The sequence below is a fragment of the Geotrypetes seraphini genome, chromosome 1, assembly GCF_902459505.1.
Source record: "Geotrypetes seraphini chromosome 1, aGeoSer1.1, whole genome shotgun sequence".
Lineage (NCBI taxonomy): Eukaryota > Metazoa > Chordata > Amphibia > Gymnophiona > Dermophiidae > Geotrypetes > Geotrypetes seraphini.
The window spans coordinates 35,318,974-35,337,872 of NC_047084.1; the positions used below are offsets into that span (position 1 = coordinate 35,318,974).

The 18,899-nt window shown below is 45.3% G+C and overlaps 1 protein-coding gene across 2 annotated transcripts in view; it reads right to left on the reverse strand.

The window, feature by feature from the left end:
- Positions 1-18,899, reverse strand: part of SLC30A5 (solute carrier family 30 member 5) — a 121,124-nt gene that overhangs the window by 72,083 nt on the left and 30,142 nt on the right. For both annotated transcript variants that reach the window (XM_033929860.1, XM_033929869.1), the window contains 2 exons: positions 11,059-11,146; positions 4,512-4,599 (listed from right to left, as the gene is read on the reverse strand). In XM_033929860.1, the coding sequence (XP_033785751.1) occupies positions 4,512-4,599; positions 11,059-11,146 (176 nt within the window). The remainder of the gene's footprint in view (positions 1-4,511; positions 4,600-11,058; positions 11,147-18,899) is intronic.

Consider the following 18,899-nt stretch of genomic DNA (forward strand, 5'->3'; position numbering starts at 1 on the left):
CTCTGGGAGGAAGACCTTCCCCAAGGAGGTGTCGAACAGCACCCCGAGGTACTCCAGACGCTGAGCCGGAACCAACCGACTCTTGGAAAGGTTGACCACCCAGCCCAGCGACCGGAGAAACTCCACCACCCGAGCCGTAACCCGGGAGCTTTCCTGCAACGACTTGGCCCGAATTAACCAGTCGTCCAGGTAGGGGTGTACCAGGATGCCCTCCGCCCGCAAGGCTGCCGCGACGACCACCATCACCTTGGTGAACGTCCGGGGAGCCGTGGCCAGCCCAAAGGGAAGCGCACAGAACTGATAGTGCCGACCCAAGATCGCAAAGCGCAGGAAACGCTGATGAGAGGCCCGAATAGGAACATGCAAGTAGGCCTCCGTCAGATCGAGAGAAGTGAGAAACTCCCCCGGCTGAACCGCCAGAATGACCGACCGCAGCGTTTCCATACGGAAAGAGGGAACCTTGAGAGCCCTGTTGACCCCTTTCAAATCGAGGATGGGCCGAAAAGTCCCCTCCTTCTTGGGCACCACAAAGTAAATGGAGTACCTGCCCGTGCCCCACTCCGGAGGGGGCACTGGAACAACTGCCCTGAGATCTAGCAAGCGCTGAAGGGTCTGGCGAAACGCCAGCGTCTTCCCAGGAGTCTGACATGGAGAAGCGAGGAAAAAATCCGGCAGAGAGCGGGCGAACTCCAGGGCATAACCGTCCCGCACCACCTCCAGGACCCACTGATCGGACGTGATCTCGGCCCATTTGGGAAAAAAGTCGCGCAGCCGGGCCCCCACCGGAACCAAGGGGGGCGCCGGCAAGGCGTCATTGTGCAGGACGGGAAGCGGGGGAACCGGCGGAGGGATTCCCTGCCCCCCGACGGGCCCCCCGAAAGGGCTGCATGCGCTGGAAGAACCGACCCCGGGAAAACCCCGGAGACTGGAAAGAAGCAGCCCCACGCCCAGGGCGATACTTGCGAAATTCCCGCAAACGCCCCCGGGCCGCACCACCCCGAGACGCCGGGCGGGCACGGTCCTCCGGCAAACGGGGAACTTTCGAGTCCGACAGAGTCTGAATCAACTTATCCAAGTCCTCTCCAAATAAAAACGACCCCCGAAAGGGAAATTTAGTAAGCTTAGCTTTGGACGCAGCATCCGCCGCCCAAGCGCGCAGCCACAACACACGCCTTGCGGCCACGCCAAAAGCCATGGACTTAGCCGAGATCCGCACCAAGTCATACAGAGCATCCGAGAGGAATGAGGCAGCCATCTCAATCTTCGCTACCTCCTGATCCACCAGAGACCAGTCGTCAGACTCTCGATCCAAGACCCGCTCCGCCCACCGAAACACGGCGCGAGCGACCAGTCCCCCACAAATAGCCGCCTGGACCCCAAAGGCAGAGACTTGAAAATTTTGCTTAAGGATGGTCTCCAATTTGCGCTCCTCAGAGTCCCGCAAGGCAGAACCGCCCTCAACAGGCACGGTATGCCGCTTGGAAATAGCCGAGACCACCGCATCCATGACTGGCGAAGCTAACGTAGCCCGATCCCCTTCAGGAATGGGATACAGGCGAGCCATGCTGCGCGCCAGCCGAAACGGCGTCTCCGGCGTTTTCCACTGCTCAAGAATAATATCCCGAATATCCTGATGCATAGGAAAAGAGCGGGAAACGGAACGGATCCCTCGTAACAGAGGGTCCCCCACACGCGGAGTCTCCGGCGGCGCGTCCTCAAAACGCAAAGCCGAAGAAACCTGTTGAATAAGGTCAGGCAGCTCATCTCTCTGAAAAAGGCGCACCACGGACGCCTCGTCACTGGAGAACGGGAAACCCGACAACCCGCCGCCAGCTTCCGTCCCCTCCAGAGGGTCCTGGAATTCCTCAGAAGGGTCCAGGTCCTCCTCCAGACCGACACGTTCCTCCGACCACAAATCCTCGTCCCACGACACCCGCGGACGCTTGGACAAGAGAGGCGGCGGAGGGGACGTCACGTCAGACGAGAGAGGCAAAGCCGCAGGGAGCGCGGAGGAAACCCCACCCCCCGAGACCCCCTGGGCGCAACCGGGACCCCCAGCCGCCTGAAAATAGGCTTTGCATAATGAAAAGAAAAAATCAGGGGAAAAACCCCCCGAGGGTCCCAAGGGACTCCCTGCCACAGCAGGGGACCCAGCAGAAACCTGCCCCTGCTTAGCCAAAACAGGGGGAAGGTCACCTGAGGTGGAAGACAAAATGGAGGGGCCAGACAGAGAAGATGGCGTCTTTCCCGCCAAAACAGCTCCCTCCATAGCCTGCAGCGGCTGAGAGACCTGAATAGTCTCAGCCGCTAAAACAGGCAAGCCGGCATCAGCTGTCAAAATATCAGCTGAGAGGGAATCCTCTAAAACCCGACCGTCGGCGGCTCGGGGAATCCCTCCGTGGGCGGACGGAGAAGACCGGGCTTCTCCACCGTTCCCTGCCGACTCGCGAGGCACCATCGGCGGGGAGCTCTGGGCGCCTGCAGCCGCTGCCGACGGAGCTCCTCCACCGCACCGGCCTGAACACCGCTTGCACAGGCCGGCCGCGAGTGCCTCGCGTCTGGAGCACAATGAGCACTTTTTCCCTTTAGAAGTGCTCATTGCTCCATACGCGACCTAGCTGTAAAAAAGTGCCGGTTAGTTGAAAAAATACAGTAAAATACAGTTTTCTTAAAGGGATACAACCCTCCAGACCAGCACTACCTCAGGATTTTTTTTTTTTTTTTTTACAGAACAGACTCCACAGGCTCTCGAAGCAATATGCCTTGCTTGATTTAGGGGGCAAGGCTTACTGCTGAGGCTCCTCTAAAAAAATATGGGGAGGTGGAGGAAGTGGGGGGAGGGACCCCGCTCGTGACCCGCCGGGTTTGACACCCCCGAGGTCGGACGAACCCCCAAACAGAGTCCGTCCAAGCTCCGTCCGGCTAAAAACAGGGACAATAAACCCCTAAACAAATTCCAACAGCCCTACCAAGGGAGATGGGTACAGATCACTCAACACCTGCTGGAGACTGAAAGAAGACTGAGGGAAATAGAGAGGAGGGGCTAGGATATACTGTCCCAAAGTTTTGTTTTCAGTCTCCACCTGCTGGTCATGATTAGATATATACCCAATCGTAAAGTTAACCTCTACTGGTCTGGAGAGTGCTAAAGAAACTACTTTTAGAGGGCCCCTCCCCCACCAATTTCTCTCATAGGTGGTAGCAGCCAGTACTCACTGTGCCATGTAGGTGCTGGAAGCTGCAGTCAGTGAACTTCTGCCTCAGACAAACCTGGAAACTCAGGTCGCTTGCTTCTTCAGATTGCCTCTCAGTCCTACTGGCCAGATTGAGACCTCAAACCCCAACTCGAACTCGCACATGAAATCGGGGGAAGAAATGAAGTCAGCTCCCAACCCTGGTGAAAAAACTCACCAGGGTTGGATGATTGGGGTTATTCAGCCTGCACTCAAGCTCTCTGTGGACAAAACCTGGAGCGAGCCTTACACTCAAGGGAACGGTCCATGAGCTCCCAGACTGTTAATGCAGGCTAGCCAAGTAGGTGCCCTGCAAAGCAGGCTGCCTCTTGGCTACAGATCACTGCCTTCACAATCTGTGTTCTCTTGCAGCAAGAGATGTCCCATAACTGGGATCCTCTGCAGCACTGAAAAGCCTCACAACTGGATAAAAAACTCAAAAATAAACATGAGCAGAATAGAAAGGCTCCTGCCATCTTGCATGTAGAAAGTAAAAATGAGGAATTACAGGACAGCCCAGAATGAGGTGAGGTGAAGCAGAAAAATGTAAATGAGGCTCTCTACACAGGATCTCGCGATCAGAGGTACTGGGGCCTCAAGTAAAAAGTATACCAAGAAACGTTGATGCTCCCTGGGATGAAAAAGGCCTTGAAGTAGCTCGAAGGCTAAAAAAAGAGAAAATTTGACCAAATTCTTATTTATTTATAAATTCTTTATTCATTTTTAAAACACATACAATAAGTGAAATAATAAATTAATCATTTTACAATATAGACATCACTTAAAATTTTCAATATTCATACATATTAATACCCTCCCCTCCCCCCACCAAATTCAAGAGAAATATAAAAAAACAAATAAGATGAAGAATTATGAGGAAAAAGAAAATCAGATTGGGAAGGCACAAAAAGCGAATTTGAAGACTGACACACTGAGGAGAAATTGGTCCCACGAACCGACATCAGTTGGGACAGCACTGGCGTGTGTGCAGTATGTGCACAACCTAAAGATTTAAAGTAATAGTGTCCTTACTAGGTTCCATGTATGACGTCACCCACATATGAGAATATTATGCCTGCTTCTCCTCAGAAATATATATATATATATATATATATATATATATATATATGCATACACACACATACATACAGTATATACACACTGATTTTTTTTTTCTGATCTTTATTTTGAACAGTGAAACCACAATTTATACCAATATTTTTATCTGAGAAAGAATATTACTGCCAGTAACCTTTATCAACATGGAAAAAAGGATACGATGTTCAGCCATTTTAGCCATGAGATCATCATTATCAAAAAGCAATAAGCAGATGACAGCAATGATGAAGAAAGCAGCTCCTCTTGTCTATATGAAAGAAGTGACATCAACAAATGGATGAAAACTAATGTTTTTGGTAATCTCAATTCTTGCAACTCAAAAAGAAGATAAAATTTGTTCTTACCTAATTTCTTTTCCTTGATTCCTGCTAGACCACAGACAAGTGGGTTACACTTCCCAAACCAGCAGATGAAGACAGAGAACACTGACTTTCAGTGACAACATCAGTATAAGTGGTACTGCCCTGGAACTTGGCAGTATTCTATCGATCAAGCAAAATTGAAATACTTAACAATGCCCCAAGAATCACCACAAGAATAAGGGAGGGCAAAATTCAGTATTGAGATATGAGTATTGAGATATAAGAGAAGAACCCTAGTCTTCCTGGGTGGATCCTGATCTGGTCTAGTAAGAATCAAAGAAAGAAAGAATATTCACTTTCCTTATCATCCTACTAGAACAGTTCAGACAAATGGGATATACCCAAGCTTTAAGATCCTGGCTCAGACACACTTTGGCAGTAGGCAGGCAGAGAATGCAGCCACACTGCACAGCTCCTGCTAACTGCCTACCACCTGCTATATTCATGCCGCTGTACCAGGCCATGGTATGCCCTCACCTGGAGTACTGCATCCAGCACTGGTCGCCATACATGAAGAAGGACACGATACTACTCGAAAGGGTCCATAGAAGAGCGACTAAGATGGTTAAGGGGCTGGAGGAGCTGACGTACAGCGAAAGATTAAAGAAACCGGGCCTCTTCTCTCTCGAACAGAGGAGATTGAGAGGGGACATGATTGAAACATTCAAGGTACTGAAAGGGATAGACTTAGTAGATAAGGACAGGTTTTTCACCCTCTCCAAGGTAGGGAGAACAAGAGGGCACTTTAGATGCAGAGAAGGCTTTTGATAGAGTTGAATGGTCTTTTATGTATCAGGCTTTAGAATGGTTTGGTATAGGTTCTGGTTTTATTCGGATGATTCAGACATTGTATAGCTCTCCTGGTGCAAGATTATATATTAATAATAGCATGTCAGATAGATTCAACTTGCTAAGGGGAGTTAGACAAGGTTGTCCTTTATCTCCTTTGCTTTTTGATGTTGTCCTGGAACCTTTGTTAATAGCCATCAATCAAGGGGATACAAGGTATTCCTTATTCGAATTGGGAATTTAAACTCTCTGCTTATGCGGATGATATTCTGCTTTATTTGAGAGAACCAGAAACTACTATTCCATGTTTACTTGAATTAATAGAGATGTTTGGAAAATTTTCTGGTTATACGATTAATTGGAGTAATTCTGAAGTTCTCCCGCTTAATGTTCACTGTACCAAAGGTTTATTTGACCATTTCTCATTTATATGGAAAGAAGAGGGTTTAAAATACTTAGGTATTATCATTAAAAACACAATAGAAGAAACAGTGAAGGAGAAGATAACAGAGATGTGTGAGCAATGGAATCCTTTACATCTTTCTTGGAGGGGAAGAGTTCAAATGATTAAAATGATGATGTTGCCTGTGGTTTGTTATCAAATGAGTATGATACCAATTTTTTTCCAGGGGTCATTTTACAAAAGGTTAAATGGTATTCTTTCTAAATTTGTTTGGTTGGGTAAAAAGCCTAGAATTGCTTTAGTATCTCTACAAAAGACAATTATAGAGGGAGGGGTAAATTTTCCAAATTTTTATAGGTATCATCAAGCCTATATTTTAAGACAGGGTATGTATTGGATCCTCCCAGATCTCATTGAAAATGTACCGGATTGGTTGCATTTGGAATGGCGGCTCCTGTTTCCTTTGCATTTGTCTCATCTTATTAGTATAAATTTGCCCAGGAAATATAAAAATAATAGAATTTTGTTGGATACTTGGAAGACTTTACGTTATATTAGTAATTTATCACCAGACCCAATTTCTAAATCGTTAAATCAATCCATTTGGGTAAACTCCAAGATCAAAATTGGCGGGTTTAAAATCGTTTGGAAGCATTGGATTATTGCAGGTATACGGACTTTAAATGATGTGATTATAAATGGATTATTGCTTAGTTTTTCACAATTGCAACATAAAGTTGGTTTAAATAAATCACAAAGCTTTAAATGGTTGCAGTTGAAGCAGGCTATTCAGGAAGGGTTCTCTGCATGGAAAGTTCTTAATTCTCAGTATAGTTTGGAATTCCTGTGCTTTCAGGTGGATTTCTTGGGCCACCAAGATGCACAGTGGTATAAATTGTTATATGGATATTTGAATAAAAAACAAAAAACTGTTCTTAGGGATATTTGGAGCATTGAGCTTGGGCACCGAATTTCTGCCTCTCAATGGCCACGTTTTTGGTCTTGGAGAATAAAAACTACAAGGGCAGCATCTATGAGACAGACTTGGTTTTTTTTTTGTTGCATAGAGCTTTATGGACCCCAGTTCGTTTACAGAAGTTGAATAGTTCAAGGTCCAATAGATGCTGGCATTGTGGTTTAGAAGCTGGGACATTAAATCATTTGATATTTTTCTGTCCCTATATAAATACCTTTTGGAAGTTAATTTGGCCCCAAATTAATTCTTTGTTAGAAAATCATGTTGGCCTTTCATATGATATTGTATTATTTGGTACATCAATGAGATTTAAAAGCCAAATTTCAGCGAATAATAATAAACTTTCATTAATATTAACAGGGGGTTGCCATTCAGCAGATTACAGGAAATTGGAAAGATTATACTAAACTAAATTATACTTTTTGGTGGAATTCAGTATGCCATATTTATAAAATGGAAAGGGTGCTTGCTATACAACAAGGTAATTATAATAAGTTTAAAAAGATTTGGGGGCCATTGATTATTTATTCTAATGATCAGACATCTTAAACACCTCAGTATTGGAAAAGATAGAGGGAGGGTGGGAGTATGAATGATAAGAATTGATAATTGTTAATTATTAGTATATGGGAGGGAGGGGTGGGATTCTTTTATATTTATGTATTGGAAGATTACAAATAAGATTGTCAAGTGATTAATTAATATATTTCTGATGGATTATTGTACACTTGTTGTAATTTTTGAAAATGAATAAAGATTTATTAAAAAAAAAAGAAGAAGGCACTCTCTAAAGTTGAAAGGGGATAGATTCCGTACAAACGTAAGGAAGTTCTTCTTCACCCAGAGAGTGGTAGAGAGCTGGAACGCTCTTCCAGAGGCTGTTATAGGGGAAAACACCCTCCAAGGATTCAAGACAAAGTTAGACAAGTTTCTGCTGAACAAAAACATGCGCTGGTAGGGCTTGTCTCAGTTAGGGTGCTGATCTTAGACCAGAGGGCCGCCACGTGAGCGGACTGCTGGGCATGATGGACCACTGGTCTGACTCAGCAGTGGCAATTCTTATGTTCATCTAGACAGCACAAATCTTTCATCCTCTTGACCAGCACTCACCTCTCAGTACTACTTTACACCCTGCTGCTGGGTATTCCCCCATCAGCATAATCCACCTCAGTCACTGCTGCCACTTCCTGAACAGCTCTTTTTCAAATTGATCTTTTTTCCCTTTCTTAAAATTATCTGTACTGAGAAAGACAGGAAGACAACAATAAGGATCAGTGGAATGGGACGGGAGAAAGGACAGTGAAGTAAAAGAGATAGAGGAGAATGACCCAGAAAAGTCCTTACTCATCACCACTGGCAGAGGCCCTGTGGGTCCTCCCTGCTACAGGCACTAAGGCCTGCTGGTACTTAGCTCTGCAGGTCGAAATCCTGAGTAAAGAGCTTTTCCTTCTCCACTAGGATTAAAATTCATAGACTAAGAGCAAGGATTGGCAACCTTTATACAGAAATAGCCCGCATGAATGTCAGTACTATCCCTAGTAGGCCACACACAGAAAATGAATAAATGCGCCATATAAATTCACTGTCAACAAAATTCAATGAATGAACATACCAGAATAGTCTGTTATCATATAATGCCCTCTTTCCAAACAGTTTCTAACACTGTCAAACAAATCTCATCTTGTTGTCAGATAAAACAAAACTCTTGTTAATGATATTTGATAACAAACCACAGGCAACATCATCATTTTAATCATTTGAACTCTTCCCCTCCAAGAAAGATGTAAAGGATTCCATTGCTCACACATCTCTGTTATCTTCTCCTTCACTGTTTCTTCTATTGTGTTTTTAATGATAATACCTAAGTATTTTAAACCCTCTTCTTTCCATATAAATGAGAAATGGTCAAATAAACCTTTGGCACAGTGAACATTAAGTGGGAGAACTTCAGAATTACTCCAATTAATCGTATAACCAGAAAATTTTCCAAACATCTCTATTAATTCAAGTAAACATGGAATAGTAGTTTCTGGTTCTCTCAAATAAAGCAGAATATCATCCGCATAAGCAGAGAGTTTAAATTCCCAATTCGAATAAGGAATACCTTGTATCCCCTTGATTGATGGCTATTAACAAAGGTTCCAGGACAACATCAAAAAGCAAAGGAGATAAATTCCCAATGTTTTCTGTGCATATGTAACTTGGTCTTGCTGGACAATAAAATTTAATGGCATTGCATAGGTTACCCATCCCTACCTAAGAGCAACAACATCTGGAGCTCATCTTCAGGGCCAGGTAAGAAGATAAGAAGTTGACACCACTGGGTCAGACCAGAGGTTCATCGCGCCCAGCGGTCCGCTCCTGCGGCGGGCCATCAGGTCCGCACTCAAGGGAACCAGACCACAAGATGGCCATCCTCCTACATCAGTCTAAGCTGAAGCCATCTGCTACAGATTGAGAATTATAAGTTCAAGAGTTGCACTACTTCTTATTCTGGTGATGACAACACAATGTTAAATGTTCTCTGTCTCCATCTTCTGGTTGGAGGGCACAACTCGCTTGTCTGAACTTTATCAGAGTGATAAGGAAATCCCTTTTATTTGCCAGCACATCTGAACACTACAGTGCACTTCACACTGTAGCTATTCCTCCCACTTTACAAAGGGAAATATCAAAATACATCTAGTTTACATTTGTATGTAACATTCAAAATGAATCTTTTTTTTTTAAATTACATTTTCCCTTACTATATTGCTTTCTTTAACTTCTAAAACCATGCCTGGCTCCACTTATTATATTTCAAAATTGTGGATGTAAACTTGTATGTACGTTTTTTGTCCACATATTTGCCTTGCTTTTGATTGAAACTCCAAATGACCTTTGGCATCTCCACTGCCTGATATTTATTTATATTTGCCTAGTGCAGCTTTAAGCAATGAAATATTATCACCTGCAATGCATCATGGAATTTGGGGATGGCCACCTTTACCTTCTTTAAAATTTACATTTTTCTAAATATGACCAGTCCTTCTTATTGTAAACCGCCTCGACCTACTTCTTATTATAAACACGCCCCTACAATGTAACCTTACTCTGTACAAATATTCATGTACTCAAAGACTTCATTGTTCTTTTCGCTGAATGTCCAGCTCTTCTTTATTGTAAACCGCCTCGAACTACTTTGGCGGTATATAAACAATAAATTATTATTATTATAATATCAGACATATAAAACAGACGCTGATAATTTATTTCTATCCTTTTTAGTTGATAGTATTCCCCTCTAATTCTTTGCCATGACTTTTCAAAACATATCCCTTATGTTCAACTACTTGACAAATATTGTCAGAGTTCTTAAACTTCTCTAACATAAAAATAGCAGTACTGAGTAGAGAGTTGCGCGGGGACAGAAATCCCACCCATCCCCGCCCGTCCCCGCCAGGATCCTCTCCATCCCCACCCATCCCCGCAAGGAATTACCTCCATCCCCACTCGTCCCCATAAAAAGCAGCAATTACTTCTGACAGGATCATCAATTCCACAGTTTCTTCTGCATTTCCGCTGCTGTTTTCCTTGTGGAATCTCTTTGGTGGAACCCTTTTTTTGTTTTCTGTTCAGGTAATTAACTTATAAACCCCCTCTTTTACTAAGGCTGACGTGTCCATTATATTATATGGATGAACTCTGCTTCCAAAGCCTTCCATCCCCGTGGGAGTCCCGTGGGCCAGAGGGGGGATTCCCGCGATCCCCGTTTCCGTGCAGACCTCTAGTACTGAGTCAGACCAATGGTCCATCTAGCCCAGTATCCTGTTTCCAAAAGTGGCCACATCACAAATACCTAACAGAAACCCAAATAGTAAAAGCATTCTATGCTACTGATCTCTTGGTAAGCAGTGGGTTCCCCATGTCATAGCAGACTATGGACTCTTTCTCCAGAAACTTGTCCAGACCTTTTTTAAATCCAAGCTGCATCCTCCTAATAAAGCTTTCACAGTGCTCACCAATTCTTTTTTAATGATTTAACATTACAAAGGTAGGAGATGTGGCACCACAGGTAGCTTATGTGACCGCTGGCCTAACTGGTTATGGTAACACCTGCCAGCTGATAAACAGAACTGTAATATGCTTAGCAAACTGATATTCCTAATATTTGTGTAACATTTAAAACTTAATTACCCTTGCTGGTCCTCCTCCAGAACTGGTAAACAGCACAGTGAGCAAAGAAATGACGACAATGTCCCTGTGTTCAAACAGCAGCAATGTCCTACAATGGAAGGAGAGCAGACAGAGAAGCTTCGTTGTAGGAGTGTATTTTTGGCAAAGTGATATCCCAACAAGCAAACTACTCTGGTGGAAAGGAGCTCTACAAACTGTTTTGCCATATGCTGCCTCCATTGTATGCAAATCTATCATATGCATATTCATTATGGGTATCTTGAAAATCGGACTTGCATGGTATGTCCCAAAGACTGAGTTGAGAACCCCTGCCTTAGAAGTTTTCAGCAGCCTTTGGTTAGCTTCCCTGTCAAAATCCAAGATCCAACAAAATAACTCAAAGACAAAACAGTCCTTGATAAAATGGCTCACAACAAGAGAGCCACAACAAAATAGCCCCAAGAGAACTGCTCCAACAAAAAAAGCCCTGCTCTCCATTTATTATTTTTATATTATTTTATTTTTCTTTGCTAAATTCTTCTTCCTTGACATGCCTAGGGATCCCTGACTCTCCAATGCCAACTGAATTTCAACCTGCAGGTGACGGAGCATTAGATCCACACCAGTGCCAATGTTCAGCATAGCCTCCAGTGCCTCACTCTGCTGGCACCAACATTCAGTACAGACTCAAGCCCAAATCTGCCAGCATCAGGAGCTTATTCTTTCTTCTATGCTGCTTTCAGTTGTACTGCTGGCCAGCATATCTGTGCACCTTACCTCAAGACTCCACTATGCACCATATATACAGGAAGGGCTGCATACCTTCCACAGGCCCAATTAAATTACACCTGCAACAGTGCCTTGTCTTAATTACTACTGGCGCCATCCACCAGCCGACCCAGCAGCGGCAATTCTTATGTTCTTTTTTTATAAATTCTTTATTCATTTTCAAAATTACATTAAGTGTTAAATATATTCATTCACATTAATAATAAATACATCACTTACAAACAATCCTTGATACATTTCATAAAATCTTATCCCTTCCCCTTTCCCATCCCCCCACCCTACACCTTAAGTTAATAAATATAAGGGAAACAATTTCAAATTAATCTTTACAATATTTTGTTAATGGTTTCCACACATCCTGAAACTTCTTAAAATGTTCTTAAAATGCCTACACCAACAGAAGCAGCAGAGGTCTCTGAGAACCATGATGCCAAGAAAGGCTATGGCACCGGAATATGGCACATAAAAGCTGAGAGGCAGCAGCACTACTCCTTCCCATGCAGCCACTTCTGGTTCTGCTGGGGTCCCATCCTGCATTAGCTTCCTTCAGTGGGTACTAGGTATTGTTATCGATTCTTCACTTAATTTAAGGACCAACTAAACTCGCTTATTAAAAAGTGTTTTTTCAGCCTCCGTGCTCTGAGAAGAGTGAGAGCACTTTTTCACCAACAACACTTCCCTGTATTGGTTCAATCATTTTGTCAAGGTTAGATTACTGCAATTCAGTGTATTTGGATCTTTCAAAGGTCAGTCTACAGAGACTTCAATTAATACAGAACACTGCAGCTAAACTTATCTTTGGTAAGAGTAAATTTGATCACGTAACCCCTCTGCTCAAAGAATAACATTGGCTTCCAGTGTATCTCAGAATTAAATTTAAGTGCATTTGTATTGCATTTAAGATCCTATATGGCATTTTTGTCACTTTGATTCCTTTAGAATGGAATGTTCAAAGATCTCATTTTGCCAGAAGTTCTCAAACATTAAAACTTACATTTCCCTCTGTCAGTGGTAAAAACAAAACCTTTAAGAGGTTTAGTTATTCTTTTGCTTTTAAATTAACCGAATTCTGGAATGCTTTACCGCTTACATTAAGAAGTTTAGGTTCTTTTGCTTTATTCCGGAAAGTTCTGAAAACTTTTTTGTTTGCTAAACATTTTGGAAATTAGCTATTTCAGTCTACTTTTTCTTGTCAAATTTATGTATTATGTTTTACATTATTGTAAACCGAGTCGAGCTCCTCTTGGTTGATGACTCTGTCTATAAAACTAAGTTTTAGTTTACTCACTGAGTCAGCTCTACTCAGGACTCTTCCCTCTGAGTTGTTCCCTGACCTTTATGTCGCTGGTACCTACAGTCCAGCCCATTGGTGATAACCCATATCTCTACTACTGACCAGGGATCCTGTTTGCATACAGCTGTTTTTACCCCAACTCATCTTTGAGTCCTGGTGTTGAGGCAGAGTGTTAAACACCAAATTGGTAACTGATTCTTAGGCTGTTTGGTTGCAGCCGTTTTGCTTTTCAGCTATTCTGTTGGGGCTCTTTTGTTGTAGGCCATTTTATCAGGGTGCTCTTTGGTTAGTTTGCCAGATTCGTCCTGTTCTAATTGCAGACAGCATATGATAAGCAGTCAGACAATTGTACTCTTCCATTTTCACTACTGCTATATTGCATACTTGAGTTTACCAGGTAGGGATTCTCTACCTTCATGCAGAATAAGGTAGAAAGATTGATCTTATGTGGGTCCAGATAGAAGAAGGCTACTTTCTTCTCCACTCAGCTTGACTTCCTGTCCATGCTTGCATTTAATTTAAAATTGTCATCTGCTGGTTTAGCTTTGGCATATTTCAAGTTACTGAAACTGCATCTGCCTTCTAGGCTTTTTCACTTAACTTAATTGGTATCATAAGACAATATTTGGAGCAACTCCAAAAGCAAAGAATAATCTACCAAGTAAACTCAAACCTATTGATCTTTTTTTTCTCTCCAGGATCAAAAAGCACAGTTACTTACCGTAACAGGTGTTATCCAGGGACAGCAGGCAGATATTCTTGACTGATGGGTGACGGCACCGACGGAGCCCCGGTACGGACACTTTTAGAGTGATTGCACTCTAAGAACTTGGAAAGTTCTAGAGACCGCACCGCGCATGCGCGAGTGCCTTCCCGCCCGACCCCGACGCGCGGTCCCTCAGTTAAGATAAGCCAGCTAAGAAGCCAACCCGGGGAGGTGGGTGGGACGCAAGAATATCTGCCTGCTGTCCCTGGATAACACCTGTTACGGTAAGTAACTGTGCTTTATCCCAGGACAAGCAGGCAGCATATTCTTGACTGATGGGTGACCTCCAAGCTAACAAAAAGAGGGATGGAGGGAAGGTTGGCCATTAGGAAAACAAATTTTGTAAAACAGATTGGCCGAAATGTCCATCCCGTCTGGAGAAAGCATCCAGACAATAATGAGATGTAAAAGTATGGACTGAGGACCACGTAGCAGCTTTGCAGATTTCCTCAATGGGCGTGGAACGGAGGAAAGCTACAGATGCTGCCATAGCTCTAATTCTATGTGCCGTGACAGAACCTTCCAGTGTCAGTCCGGACTGAGCATAGCAGAATGAAATGCACGCAGCAAGCCAATTAGATAGTGTGCGCTTAGAAACAGGACGTCCCAATTTATTCGGGTCAAAGGACAGAAAAAGTTGGGGAGATGATCTGTGGGGCTTAGTACGGTCTAAATAGTAAGCTAAAGCCCGCTTACAGTCCAAAGTATGAAGAGCCTGTTCCCCGGAATGGGAGTGAGGTTTAGGGAAAAAAAACAGGTAGTACAATAGATTGGTTGAGATGGAACTCAGAAACAACCTTAGGGAGAAACTTTGGATGTGTACGTAGAACCACCTTGTCGTGATGAAAGACAGTGAAAGGTGGATCAGAAACTAGTGCATGGAGCTCACTGACCCTCCTGGCAGAGGTGAGAGCAATAAGAAAAAGTACCTTCCAAGTGAGAAACTTGAAAGAGGTAGTAGCCAAGGGTTCGAATGGAGGCTTCATCAAGGCGGAGAGAACCACGTTTAGATCCCAGATCACCGGAGGTGCTTTGAGAGGTGGTTTCAGATTGAAAAGACCTCGCATGAATCTGGAGACCAGGGGATGAGCTGAAAGGAGTTTCCCTTGGACCGGCTCATGAAAGGCCGTAATGGCACTGAGATGAACTCTGATGGAAGTAGACTTGAGACCAGAAGTAGACAGAGAAAGCAGATAATCCAATAGGGGTTCCACTGCAAGAGACTTGGGGTCATGATGATGTAGGAGACACCAAGAAGAAAACCTCGTCCACTTTTGATGGTAACATTGAAGAGTGGCTGGTTTCCTGGAGGCGTCCAGGATGGAGCGAACAGGCTGAGATAGCAAAAGATCAGTTGAAGTCAGCCCGAGAGATACCAAGCTGTCAGGTGTAGAGACTGCAGGTTGGGATGGAGGAGGGTTTCCTGATCCTGTGTAAGCAGAGATGGAAACAGTGGAAGTAGAAATGGATCCCTGGAACTGAGTTGAAGTAGAAGGGAGAACCAATGTTGTCTGGGCCACCGTGGAGCAATCAGGATCATGGTGGCCCGTTCCCTCTTTAGTTTGAACAAGGTCCGAAGCATGAGAGGCAGAGGAGGGAAAGCATAAAGGAACAGATTGGACCAATCCAGAAGAAATGCATCCGCTGCCAGACGGTGAGGAGAGTAAAGTCTGGAGCAGAATTGGGGCAACTGATGATTGTGAGGAGTTGCAAAAAGGTCCACCTGAGGAGTGCCCCATTGTGCAAAGATGGACTGTAGAGTCGATGGGTCGAGAGTCCATTCGTGGGGTTGGAGAACTCTGCTGAGCTTGTCCGCTAAGAAGTTCTGTTCTCCTTGAATATAAATCGCTTTCAGGAATAAGCGGCGCGAGGATGCCCAAGACCAGATTCTCTGGGCTTCCTGGCATAAGAGGCGAGAGCCCGTTCCCCCTTGCTTGTTGATGTAGTACATGGCCACCTGGTTGTCTGTGCAAATGAGAAGGACTTGAGGAAATAGAAGGTGTTGGAAGGCTTTGAGGGCATAGAACATTGCCCTGAGTTCCAGGAAATTGATGTGATGCTTCTTTTCCTGAGGAGTCCAAAGGCCCTGAGTTTGGAACTCGTTCAGATGGGCTCCCCATGCATAAGGGGAGGCGTCGGTGGTGATGACCAGATGATGAGGAGGCAGATGGAACAGAAGGCCCCTGGAGAGATTTGAGGATATCAACCACCATTGCAGAGACTGACGAAGAGACGATGTCACAGATATGTGTCGTGAGCAAGAGTCTGTCGCTTGAGACCACTGGAGAGCCAGGGTCCATTGAGGAGTGCGCAGGTGAAGCCGTGCCAGTGGTGTGACATGAACTGTGGAGGCCATGTGACCCAAGAGAATCATCATCTGCTTTGCAGAAATGGAGTGCTGGGACAGCACCTGCTGACAGAGCGATTGGAGGTTGTGAAGACGGTTGTCCGGCAAGAAGGCTCTCATCTGGACCGTGTCCAGTATCGCTCCAATGAATTGAAGTCTCCGCGTAGGAAGAAGGTGAGACTTGGGTATATTGATTTCGAACCCCAGGAGTTGGAGAAAAAAGATGGTCTGGTTGGTGGCCAGAAGAACAGTCTGAGATGAAATGGCCTTGATTAACCAGTCGTCCAGGTAGGGAAAAACCTGAAGGTGGTGGGAGCGCAGAAAAGCTGCCACCACTACCAGACATTTGGTGAACACTCTTGGAGAGGAGGCAAGACCGAAGGGGAGCACTCTGTATTGGTAATGACAGTGATTGATCATGAAGCGCAGGTACTGTCTGGAGGCCGGATGAATTGGAATGTGAGTGTAGGCCTCTTTGAGATCGAGAGAGCATAGCCAGTCGTTGTGATCGAGGAGAGGATAAAGCGTAGCTAGAGATAGCATTTTGAATTTTTCTTTGACCAAACATTTGTTGAGATCTCGCAGATCTAGAATTGGTCTGAGGTCTCCTGTTTTCTTGGGGACTAGAAAATACCGGGAGTAGAACCCGTGCCCTCTTTGGTCCAGAGGAACTTCCTCTATGGCGTTCAGAAGCAGGAGGGACTGAACCTCCTGACAAAGGAGGGCAGATTGAGGAGTGTGCAAAGCAGACTCTTTTGGTAGACTTTGGCCCGGGAGGGTGTGAAAGTTGAGAGAGTAGCCGTGGCGGATGATGTTGAGGACCCACTGGTCCGAAGTGATAACTTCCCACCGGCTGAGAAAGAAAGACAGACGTCCTCCTATCGGTTGAGGGAGGAGAGGAGAAGGTTGAACGCTGGCTATGCCCTCGAGGATCAAGTCAAAAGGGCTGAGTCGATTTTTGTGGAGGAGGCTGCTTAGCTGGTTGTTGCTGCTGAGGTCTAGGTGCTTGCCGCTGCTGTTGACGCTGCCTCCTAGGTTGCTGAGTGGAAGGCTGCAAGGGGCGAGCCACAAAACGCCGCTGATAGGCCGTTTGCTGTCTGAATGGCCGTGAAGGTGGAGGTTTCTTCTTGGTCTTAAGAAGGGTATCCCAGCGGGTTTCATGAGCCGAGAGCTTCTGGGTCGTTGAGTCCATAGAATCTCCAAACAGCTCATCCCCTAAACATGGGGCATTAGCCAACCGGTCTTGATGATTAACATCAAGCTCAGAGACTCTGAGCCAAGCCAAACGGCGCATGGCTACAGATATGGCTGTTGCTCTAGAGGTAAGCTCAAAAGTGTCATATATAGACCTTACCATGAATTTCCTGAGCTGGAAAAGAGCTGAAGAGCACTGATGGAAAGCCTCACGATTCCCCACAGGAAGGTACTGCTCAAAGGAAGCCATGGTGGTAAGGAGATGCTTTAAATAAAACGAAAAATGAAAAGCATAGTTACCAGAACGATTAGCAAGCATCGCATTCTGGTAAAGTCGCTTACCGAATTTATCCATGGCTTTACCCTCTCTGCCAGGAGGGACAGAGGCATAGACACTAGCTCCTAAGGACTTCTTGAGGGTGGATTCTACAAGAAGAGACTCATGAGAGAGCTGTGGTTTATCAAAACCAGGAATAGGGATTACTTTATAAAGGGAATCCAATTTGCGGGGAGCTCCCGGGATAGTAAGAGGAGTCTCCAGATTCTTGTAAAATGTCTCCCTCAGGATGTCATGTAAAGGGAGTTTCAAGAATTCCTTTGGAGGCTGGTCAAAATCAAGAGCGTCCAAAAAAGCTTTGGACTTTTTAGACTCAGCCTCCAAAGGAATGGAAAGAGATTCACACATATCTCTTAAAAAAGAAGAGAAAGAGGTGGAATCAGGTTTGGAGGAAATATCCTGCAGAACAGGCTCGTCTTCCTCTGATGAACACTCCCCTTCTGACTGAAGAGGTTCTTCAGAGTCGCCCCACAGATCAGGGTCTCGAACATGGGGACCACGGTCCCGAGACTCAGGGGTGGATGGATCTCGGTGTCGGGACTTCTGTACCGACTTACCCGACCTCACCGACGCGGTACCGGGCGATGTTATCGGTCGCACCGGAGCCGATGTCTGTACCGATTGGTGATGAGACCTGGGCTCCGGTGCGAGGACAGGCATCGATGCCGATGAGGCCAAGTGTACCGGTACCGAAGGAGTGGATGGTGATAATACGGACTGTTCCACGATCGGTACCGGTTGCTCAGTGGGGACCGATACCGGAGGGCTCGGTGTCAGGAGAGCTGGAAGGAGTTGTTTGAGCTGTTCCTTCAGCTGTACCTGCAAGATGGCCGCAATGCGATCATCAAGGGAGGGCACCGGTACCGCTTTTTTCTTCTGCGGTACCTGTGGTGCCGCTCGACGCCCCGGAGATGAGGAGCCCGATGTCGAGGGACTCACCTCAATAGGGGCGGAGCGCTTCCGCTGGCGCCTCACGGTCGGCAGGATTGGACTCTCTGCAATGGAGACCGGAGGACGTTCCAGCGGGGAAGGCTTCTTAGCAGGCTTACCTGCATGCTGCGACGCCGACGCGGTATCGCGTGGCGTCGATGAGGTGGGTGCCGACGAAACAGGTACCGAGACCGGCGCCGAAGAC